This window comes from Sturnus vulgaris, chromosome 1, assembly GCF_052056855.1.
Source record: "Sturnus vulgaris isolate bStuVul1 chromosome 1, bStuVul1.hap1, whole genome shotgun sequence".
NCBI classification, from domain to species: Eukaryota; Metazoa; Chordata; class Aves; order Passeriformes; family Sturnidae; genus Sturnus; species Sturnus vulgaris.
The window spans coordinates 74,906,501-74,917,404 of record NC_142243.1 but is presented as its reverse complement, the minus strand read 5'-3'; the positions used below and the strand labels follow the sequence as shown (position 1 = coordinate 74,917,404).

The 10,904-nt window shown below is 40.8% G+C and overlaps 1 protein-coding gene across 2 annotated transcripts; it reads left to right on the top strand.

Moving 5' to 3' along the window:
- The first annotated feature begins 1,412 nt into the window (after positions 1-1,412).
- On the top strand, positions 1,413-9,197 carry LOC106850802 (heterochromatin-associated protein MENT-like). Of its 2 annotated transcripts, none has more exons than XM_088170136.1 (8): positions 1,413-1,566; positions 2,833-3,009; positions 3,387-3,470; positions 3,881-4,003; positions 4,523-4,640; positions 5,353-5,495; positions 6,568-6,735; positions 7,747-9,197. In XM_088170136.1, exons 2-8 carry the CDS (start codon positions 2,842-2,844, stop codon positions 8,158-8,160), a joined length of 1,218 nt encoding a protein of 405 aa, XP_088026262.1. In that variant the 5' UTR covers positions 1,413-1,566; positions 2,833-2,841; the 3' UTR covers positions 8,161-9,197. The 2 variants fall into 2 exon arrangements, with proteins under 2 accessions (XP_088026262.1, XP_088026259.1); XM_088170133.1 differs by having other exon boundaries at positions 1,414-1,566; positions 3,866-4,003.
- The last annotated feature ends 1,707 nt before the right edge of the window (positions 9,198-10,904 follow it).

Genomic DNA, 10,904 nt, shown 5'->3' with positions numbered 1-10,904 from the left:
GACACACCCGGAGGGCCAAGGAGAAACAATATCATGACAACATGAACACAAAGTCAGGCCTGTAAAGTCAGTGGAAGTGTGAGTCATCTTTTCTGTCTCCTTATTTTAAGCATAACTGCAAAGATTATACAGTTGATGTCTTTTGGCAGTGCCATATCATTAGTGAGTGGCAATGGCCATAACACATGAAAAGTGAATTGTACATTAGGGAACAATCTTTTCCCAGGGTGAACAGCTAGAAATGTTGTGGAATCTTCATCCTTGGGAGGGCTATGGCTAACCTTATCTACTCATGGCCCTGGTCCAAACAGGAGGTTGATCTCTGGATGCCCCTTTCAATGAATATCTGTGATTTTTTTTCTCTCTTGTCAAAAGCCACTGTGCCTCGCCATCTCCCTTTCCCATCCTGCATGGCATCCTTGCGTCTTGAGTAGCAAAGGCAACTACCTTACAGTATATATCTTTGGGACTTCGGAGTCTCCTGGCTTGGGCTTTCTCACCACCTAACTATTCAGCTGACTTTTCCCCTGTCCAGATTTCTAGAGGACTTACCCGCCACACTAAAACTAGCACTTGTTTAATTTCTGGCATTTCTTCACTGCCTTGCACAACACTGATTTTTGACATTTTTTAGAATTCTTGACCCACTGCATTCCTGTAATCAGGCTTGCAGTAAAATGCTTAGCACACAGTACAATTTCCTTCCTTTCCTGTACCTTCCACTGCCCACTATAGGGCCTAAGTGTTGTTGCCACTTGTTCTTCCATCACTGTCTTTCTTCTGGGACTTCAAAGTGACAGCTCTTGTGCCATGTTTACCTCTCTTGTTTCTCTGTCTTTGCTCCCAGTAGGGTTGTTTCAAATCTTGCCCTCCCCCTTATTGTGCAGTAACTCAGGGTTTTGCAGTGTTTGTCTCAAATGATTCCCAGCCATGATTGCAATGAGATTGTTTCACCAATGCAACCATAGGGTGTCTATCCCTTAGCCTCCTTCACTGCTTTGCCTCTGTGTTCCTAATGATCTTCAGTCTGAAGATGGACTCCCAGCGTCTAATTTAATCACTAAGCTTGGGGTTTTATGCTGAGTTACTGCATTTGAAACCCAGGACACAAAGAGAAGGGAATCAGACCCTCAATATCTGCTTTAATCCAGAAATCAAAATGAAATATTTGCATAATCTTTTGAAAAGTCACTTATTTTAAACAACAGAGCAGTTATCTCCACAACACCAGAAAAGGTTTTGGAATTGGCAACTTTGTTTGCTATCCTGTCAGTAGGCTATTGTGGTACAACAACAGACCTGAGATTTTAATTCAAGTCCTTTTGAAATGTCTCAACCTGAAAAGTGACCAGGTCAACAAAAAGGTCAAAATTTCATAAGATCTTTTGGGGATGTGGTAGAAAGGAACTTTGGGTAGGTGGAAACAGCCTGGATGTAAATAAAAAGGAAAGGGAGGGACAAGCAGTACTATGTTCCTTAATTTAAAAATCGCTGAACACACAAATACAGAACCTGATTGAGGACCTAAGGCCTAAGACCTAAGTCTTCTCTCTCACAGGATTGAAGGTAAATATTTAAATCAATTTAAGTAAATTTCATTATGTTTTTAAAAAGCAGTCTGTGCCATGTATGCATATCTGTATGGATAAATGATAATATACCTGTGTTATAATGCATTATTCTTGCCTTGTGTTTTTCTAAATTTCAACCATTAGAGAAAATAATTCTGTAAGCCTAAGGAAAACTGCTAATTTGGGGCAGAATTAGTCACAAGCAGGAAAGTTTTCTTAGAGCAGTGAGTAAACAGCATTACAAGTAAAATCTTCATTTTCATAAAAGAATTCTCTACTTGAGGTGAAGGCACAGAACTGCACATTATCAGGCCAGAGACTCAGAGGAGTATTCATTGCTGAAAACAGAAATTCCCATCCTGATGCTCTCTTGGTTGTGTTGTCAAAGGAAAGAAAAATCACTCCGTGGTACAGACTTGGTGCTGAGGGCATACTGACTGCCAGAACGAATGTAGCTGTTTAGAAACCAAACACTTGAGAAATACCTGCAGACTTCAGAGATGGCCCCACAACTTTTGTTGCCCCTTTCCATAGATACAATATTGATACCAACAACAACAATAATATAAGCATTTCTGTCTCTTGAGTGGTAAATTACATGAGGCAGGTGTTACTGGGTAGCTATCTTAAAGCCTGGAGCACTCATAACCTCAAGGCATCTGGCAGTTTCTGGGGGAAATAAAATTGCTGGAATATACAGAAGGGGTGGTAGGTACACACAATGAATAAACTGCCTAAGTCTAAATGGAAACAACAGCTTTGCTGTTCATGAAACTACTCAGAATACATCACTGGCCAGGAAATTTTTAGGCTGATCTGCTTTATGTCTAAATCCTTTTGCAGTATCAGCTGTCAATTTTATACAGATCCAAAATGTAGTAGTGGGAAACTTAAACATGTTGTGAACCAATGTACTAAAAATACATATAAATCTCCCTGGGAACGTTGCTCTGATAAATCATTAGTTAATGACAAAAAGGAAAAGAAATACAGAGGTTACAAATCTGCACATCTTTGAAAATCAAAGGCAGAAAGAATCACAAAGAAGACTGCAGCCATATAAAAGAGGAAAAAAACCTAAAATTTGCCACTCCTAACAGGTGGCAAACAGTATCTGTGTGGAAGATGAACATACAACTATGCTATTAGCTATAGTGATTTCAATGGATTGTCTTGCACATGCAACATGTCTCACTAATGAGTACTGTGTACAAAAATTTAAGCATTCAAATAGTACAATTCTGTCGTTGTCTCTTTGCAGGCTGTAAAAATGGAAGTAGTCTCCACATCAGTTGGCAAGTTTACCGTTGATCTTTTCAACAAGCTGAATGAGACGAACAAGGGAAAAAACATTTTCTTCTCCCCTTGGAGCATATCAGCTGCTCTGGCTCTGACATACCTGGGAGCAAAAGGAACTACAGCAACTGAGATGGCAGAGGTAGGTTGCTTTTGTACTATTATCATGGGAACAGCCATTTGGATTGGCAAGAACATATTCCTATTGTTGGGAGAAACAGCTGTGGAAGGGAGTTCTGCCTCACAGCATGCAGACAGGAACACTGTGTTGGGGGTCTGGGAGGGGATGGCACTACTCATTGTTATTCCATGGGATTTATTGTCACTACATCTTCAGCATCCCTTTAATTACTCCCTTTTAATTTAGTCACTTTAATCCCTTTGATTAGTCACCCAAGCAGCAGATAGCACAGTGAGTTATCACAAGAGAAACATGACAATCATTTGATCCCCATTTGACTTTATGTCTCACAAGGTCCTTCAATGCCTATTTCTTATCTTTGGAAACTCTGCTTGCAGGTCCTTCATTTCACCCTGGGAGCAGGACCTGAAGCTTCTTCTGTGGCCAGACCTTCTCGGGGGAGACCAAAGAGAAGAAAATTGGTATCTATTAGAACTGAAATTCCATTATAAAGAACCTCCAGAATCAAAGTGTCCAGATAAGGCTTTAGGAGTCCAGTATTTATCATCAGCACCTCTCTTTAAAACACAAACCCAAACCATATTGCACAACAGGTTGAAGTTCAGTTCCTTTCACTCACTCAGACTCTCAGAAGCATGAAAGGTTGAGTCTCTGGGATAGTCTGGAAGGTTTGTTACATGGCAATGCAGTTAATCCAGTCACAAACAGAGCCCCGCAAATTGTGGTGATGTAATATTGGGAAAATAAAAAGTAAGGAAGAGGAACCCAAAATTCCTCTCCTAAATACATCACTTAGCATGTTTTGAAAGCTTAATGCAAAAATGAAATTGCTGAATGTTTAGTTTCTTTTTCCAAGGATCCTGAAAACAAGCAAGCTGCAGATATCCATTCTGGCTTCAAGACGCTCCTGACTGCCATCAACAAACCCAGAAGCACCTACTCCCTGAGAAGCGCCAACCGCATTTATGTGGAAAAAACCTTCCCGTTATTGCCTGTAAGTTAAATCTCAGAGAAGAGTAAGAAAAGGTGCAAAAATATTTCTCTTTTTAATTACTTGCCATTAATAGAACAGGCTGAATGTTGACCTTGAATACTGCAAAGAGGAGCTCTGGACTCCAGTGATAACCTTAACTGGAAAATACCAGTCAGTCTGCTCACAGAACTTAAGGATGCATTCATTGCCTTTGACTGTAGTGTAGGGATTCCTTTACATGCAATGTGCCTTTAATATTGGAACCCCCAATAAAATTGTAAATGAGAAAATAAGCACATCCAAAGGATGCACGCAGTCTTCCTCACTTCTCCAGATAAATCTTGGAACAAAAGATGTGAAATTTCTACTCTTTGGTTATTTGTTAATCCACAGTCTGGCAGAAAGTAATGAGCAAGATCCTGCAGTCCTCTAGGTCCAAGAATCTATCAATTATAAGAGCTAACAACTTCCTTTTGGGATTAAAAAATAGTATATTTCTCTAGTATAGAATTTTTTGCTCACTTTTTTGTTATTTTTCAGACATACATACAGCTCAGTAAGAACTACTACAAAGCAGAGCCACAGAAGGTTAACTTTAGGACAGCACCAGAACAGTCAGGAAAGGAAATCAACACTTGGGTTGAAAAACAAACTGAGGGTAAGCTGGGCTCAACCCCAACATCTTTGCTCTCCCACAAAGTCAGTCTGCCATTTCCTTTAGGCAGGTGCCCTTACTTCCCCAGGTGCTACTGCAGCAGCCAGATCATGCCTTCCAATATGGATGTGGGCAGTGTGCAGAGATGTGGTGGGAGGACAGAGAAAGAGCAGCACACTTAAGCAGCTTCAAACATCTGATCTGGACCTCAGTGAACTCCCTGAGGAAATTCCCATTGACTCCCAGAGCTATGCTCTGCAGCAGCTGGTCCTCAGGCACAGCTGTGCCCTGGTGCTGCACCCAGGCACCACTGGGAGAACAGATAGAGGGGAGAAACACCTCTGCCTACCAGTGTGCTCCATGGCAGGAGGGGATGCCTGCCTTGCTGTGCCACCCTGCACCGAGCAGAGGGGCTCCTACTTCTATCTGGTGTAAACAGCCATTGAAGGCTTTCTGCTTCTCTAGCTGCTTGCCAAGAAGCTGAGACCTATTTAGAAGAAGGAGTAAATCCCTGTCAGTTAGCCAGGAGGACAGGTCAGCGAACAGCTTTGGAGACTGTAAAGAAATGCATTAATTTATGTCAGGGGAGCATTTTAGGGAGCAAGGCACTGAGGCATGGACTTTTTAACTAAGAAGCTGAACTGAGAGAAAAACTGATCAAAATGTCCTCATTGTGCTATGTTGGAATGAAACCTGACTCTTGTGCTTTCAAAAGGCAAAATCAAAAATTTGCTGGGTCCACAAGATGTGACAAACGCCACCACACTGATCCTGATAAATGCCATTTACTTCAAGGCAGAATGGGAAGCGAAATTTAAGGCAGAAAATACACAGCTGCAACCCTTCCGACTGAGCAAGGTAAGCTCCTCCTCTTACTGTAAAGAACCTGGTCACAACAGCTATTGCTGAAATCTTTCCATTTTATAACTCTTTTAGGTAGCCCTATGGTAACTAGACTCAGTGAAAAGCTGGTTGCAGCAAAATCTGTCAGTGAAACATTAGGATGTGCTCAGGTAAATGTTAGTGAGCTCCAGGTAACAGCTACTATTTCCAAAAATCACTACAGTCATTTAAAATCTTTCTGTTAAACAGTGCTAAAATTTACTAAATTGTAAAGACACAATTTTGAGAGTCCAGGGTTCATGGATGGGAACTACATGGCATGTCATGGATGAGTACAGTACCAGACCTCTGTGCTGTGCAACTAAGCTGGGCATAATCATTCCTGCTCAAACACAGCTGCAACAGGGTGCCCTGAACTGGTGCATGGTTGCATGAAGCCAGAAGCAATGTTAATGGCATGTATCCAGAAAAGATGTTAATGAATTCACAGTTAAAGACAAGAACTCTGTGCAACTTCCACAAAGCATATCTTCTACTTTCTGATTAGCATGTACATATGGTCTGTACACTCTTCCTTGAATGAAGGGATACAGACGTTAATAGAAGTTACATACTCCTGACTATGTGACTGCTTCCCAGGAACTCCTCTCATCATGAGTCCTTTTGCTCTGACACTGGTGTTATTTTTGTCATGCAATCAGCTGGTTAAACTTTTTATTGCCAGAGAGAGGAGACCACTGATAAGCTGAACAACACTTATCCTCTTAAACCACAGCTGTTCTTCTGTCAGTGTTGTAAGGCCATATCCCATGCCTGCTCCATAACTCTAATCCTTGCAGATATTTCTAACTCTCTTCCTTCTTGGGCATGTTTTGGGGAGAAGAGAAAAATATCTCAGTTCAGCCCTCAACAAAAAAGCTTTGTGACAGGAAGATAAGCAATGTTGTCGAGTCAAGAAAAGCTTTGGAAAATGGATGGTAAATCACGGTTTTACAAGCTTCTTATAAAATTTCTTTTCCTGCACTGCACCGAGATATCATTACCCTTCCATTCAAGGAATAATTTCTTACTTATAAATAATTTCCAGAACAAGACCAAGCCTGTAAAGATGATGTACATGAGAGAAACATTTCCAGTTCTTATCATGGAAACAATGAATTTCAAAATGATTGAGTTGCCGTATGTGAAACGTGAACTCAGTATGTTCATCCTCCTCCCTGATGACATCAAAGACAACACCACGGGTCTTGAACAGGTAAGAAAGCATGCTAAAACCATCTTGTATTACTGCTCAGTCATTTAAAGAAGAAGGGCAGGCTGACAATAATATCTCCCTTTCTGAGGACATGCCAACATGCTGTTTGACCTCCTGCACAAGCTAATTAATTTTAATACTTCTCTAATCTCAAGAAAGTTCTTCCATGCTGAGCACCCTTAGTTTGGTAGGAACTGAAGACAAGCAACACTGTGCATAATCACATACTCAGCTCTTCAACAGCTCCCTTGACTGACACCCAATTTTACATGATCTGTAAGGGTTAAAAATCTCCCTTCCTTGCACATTCAGGAGAGAAGGAAGAAGGTCACAAGAAGTCACAGGTTCTTCCTGAGATGACACCTTTCCCTCCATGGCCTGGAAGTTTAATTCCATTTTGTTCTCACTCTTTCCCCTGCCCTGCCCTCCCACCATTTGTCTGCTCTATGAACAACTAGGATTTCGTTGAGACTGTTTGTTACAGTAATGAGATCTGCTACTGTAGTTACCATAATTCCAAGATTGCTAAATTCTTGGAGTCTATACCATTCATTGCTTTCCTCCATTTGATTTGAGCTGAACCCTGGTGGCACAGTGCCCAGGACACAGAGTGGCAGTGAAAGACTTGGCCAGAAGAACTTTGTTCCAAAGCTGTCAAGGAAATACATGCAATAATACTAACACCTGTTTTTTTAGAACTGGACCAAACCATGTGCCACATAGCAATTTAAAAGAAAGAACTACCACAGGGGATGGAAGCTGTTGCATGCCCTTCCCATCTCTCTTTTGGAATTAATTTGGAAAGGGTGTCGTTCAAAACTTTGCAGCATTAAGACTCATATATTAAGACTCTGATTATCAGTAAAACCAATTTCTATTTAATACTTTCAGCTAAATGTCAAATTTGCTATTTAAAATGTTTAATTCACTACATTGCCATAAAATTGATTAATTTATAGTTAATTGTTTTTTCCTGCAAACACCAAATTACTTCTCTTTCTTGAACGATAGCTGGAAAGAGAACTGACTTATGAGAAGCTGTCCGAATGGACTGATTCCAAGAAGATGACAGAGACTCTCGTGGATCTGTACCTGCCTAAATTCAAAATGGAAGAGAAATATAACCTCAGTGATGACCTGATCAGGATGGGAATGCGCAGTGCCTTCAGCATCAATGCTGATTTCAGTGGAATGACTGAGAAGAATAAAGTGATGATCTCCAAGGTTTTTCACAAGTCTTTTGTTGCAGTTGATGAGAAGGGCACTGAGGCAGCTGCTGCTACTGCTGTCATTGTAGAACTAACAAGTGCACATGTTAGCCATGTTCTGAAATTTAGGGTTGACCATCCTTTCTACTTTTTCATCAGACACAACAAGTCCAAGAGCATCCTCTTCTTTGGTAGACTCTGCTCTCCTCTTGAATGAATTATTACTTGCTCTCAGATAGGAACCAAGGTTTACTGTTCAATAGAAAAAGTGAACTGCAGTGCTAAAATCTCAACCTTAAGCGATGTAGCCACCTGTATTGAAAATGCCTGTTTTTTTCCTTCCACCCAACCCCCCTTAAAGAAGGCAGCATCCAGAGCCACCTGAGCCACCAAAGAACACTGCTCTACTACTTCTTTCTATTGTCCCAATGAGACAGTCCTGAACAGAAAAGAAAGTGCAGAATTTTGCTCTTTTATCAAATCTGCTCTTCTGGCTGTTGTTTAAGAGTAATAAAAGCTCTCTGCACTCAGGCCTATCATCTAGCCCTATATCAAATGCTGACTTTAAGGGAAATGCAATTCATTCTCTTGACTCTCACAGAGAGGAAAAAGAACCCCACCAAGTAAAAAACAAAAACAAAAAAAAAAAAAACTTGTAGAAATCTGTATGCTCTCTTTTCTGCACTGGGAAACCTACATTTGTTCTACAATGCTATTTCATAACCTTAATTGCAAATTTCAGTGACTGTTGGAAATTTACAAAATTTAATACAAATCCAGAATAATCTCAGAATGCCCCTTACCATCCCCTATCTCACCACATGCAGATAAGCACATCACATTCATTCTCTCCTGCTCTTTCAGCTTCCTGAAAAAGTAAGGCTGTGAGGGAAAATTGTCCAACCCTTAATATTAAATTCCTGACTTCTAATCATGTTGCACTTTTTCCTCATTTTTCTAAGTTTTGTAGTTAAGGTTGCTTTCTTACCACCATTTTTTGATATGTAATCTAAACCTGTTAGAATTTAAATCTGTTTCCTCTTTTTAATTTTACTTAATTATACCTGTTTTCTAGTTAGTACCTGCAAAGCTTCCTTGCCACCTGTAATATCGACCAATGTTTGATTTGTACCTTACAAGTGCATCTCAGCAAAGATATTTGTGGTATCGACAGAAACACTGGTGAAGTTTTGATTTTGATTGATGCTTTACTATTTTACCATGAGCTGCATTTAATAAATAAACAAACTTGAAGTTGTGTTTGTGTTATTCAAGATACTGACTTACTTGGTTCTCTTACAGCATCCTGCAATCTGTAAAGCTGGAGCATTATTTGCATTCTCATCATTCCAAATCAACCACCATACCATCCCAAATGACAAAGCTGAGAAACTTAAACACACTGGTGTCTTATTTTCACTACATTTCAAACAGGCCTCCAAACACTTATTCTGCATGTCATCCTAGGCATTTACAAACATACCTTTCACAACACACTAGAAATAAGATGACTGACCAGAGGCTATGGCCCAGAACAGCACCTTCCAAATATCCCTTTTGACCATATTCAAGAGTGAAAAAGCAACATGAAAAAAAGGAACCTTCCACACATCCCCCTTGCCCATGTATAATAATCGGCAGACCATACTGTACTGGCAGCATCAGTTCCCTCTGGTGGCTTGGGAAGGCAGCAATTGTGCTATAGCTGTAGACATAAGGAATAGCATAAAGTTTTGCAGGCATTGGGGTAATCCAACTATGTATCAGAGAACAGTACAAAGACAACAGCATCTGAATGTAGGTGAATATAGGAGGGAGATATTGTTAAAAGTATTTACTCTCAACAAAATTCCACCTATAATTACAAATCACTCCACCTCCCCAAAAGGTATTCTATTTGGAATTACATCTCCCTTCAACAAAATATATCCCCACTTGTAAAATCAGTGCTCTCCCTTGCCTGTAAGCCATAGCTCAAGATGTAGTTGTCTGCCCCTCAGGACCTACCCCAGTGCAGTCCAAATGTGTGCTACTGACTCAGCTTTACTGAGAAGTTGATTCTTTAGGTGTGGAAGAACACATAAGTGAAGGCTGCAGAAAAATAAGAAGAATGAAAACAGAACCTCTGAGGCACTACAGCACAGTGACTGCCAGCTGGCAAGAGGTGCTAAGAGTCAAACAGCCTGGGTTGGGTACCATGCTTTCCTTTAAGAGTATGCATTCCAGTGAAAGACTAGGAATACAAGTGAAAAGTGTGAAAGAGAAAAGGAAGCCATCCAGGGGGGTGACTCTCTGCAGAGATCATCTAGTGCAGGCAACACTGGAGATGATTTTACTTGTGCTTCCCTGCATTATTGTCATGGTAACCAGCAACCTGGCTCTGAGGTCAGGCTAACTCTTCCAGAAACAGAGACTCAGCAGGGTAAGAGCAGCCATTTGAGATCGTATGGTCCCACCCACTATGCAAAGAGACTAAGCTGATGTTGGTTGCATAGGACAATATCCAGCTGGATTTCAAATATTAGTCTCCACCAATGGAAGATACACAAGCTCTCTTGGCAACCTGTGCCAGTGTTTGACCATCCTCATAAGTGACCATCTTCACCCTCTCTTATGTTCAGATTGAATTTCATGTTTTCAGCCTGTGCCCATTGCCTCTTGTCACCTGTCGTGGTTTGACACTGGCCAAACAGTAGCACCCACAAAAGTCACTCACTCACCCTCCCCTGCCATAGCTGGGCAGAGGAGAGGAAAAAAAAATTGACAAAGGGTTCATGAACTGAGATAAGGACCAGGAGAAAACCCCAAGGGTAAAACAGGCTTGGCTTAGAGGTACAAAGTGAATTTATTACAAACCAAATCAGAGGAGGATAACAGGAAATAAAATAAGCACTTAAAACACCTTTTCTTCCCCCAACCCCTCCCTCCTTCCCATCATCAGTGCAGGAAGACAGGGCATAG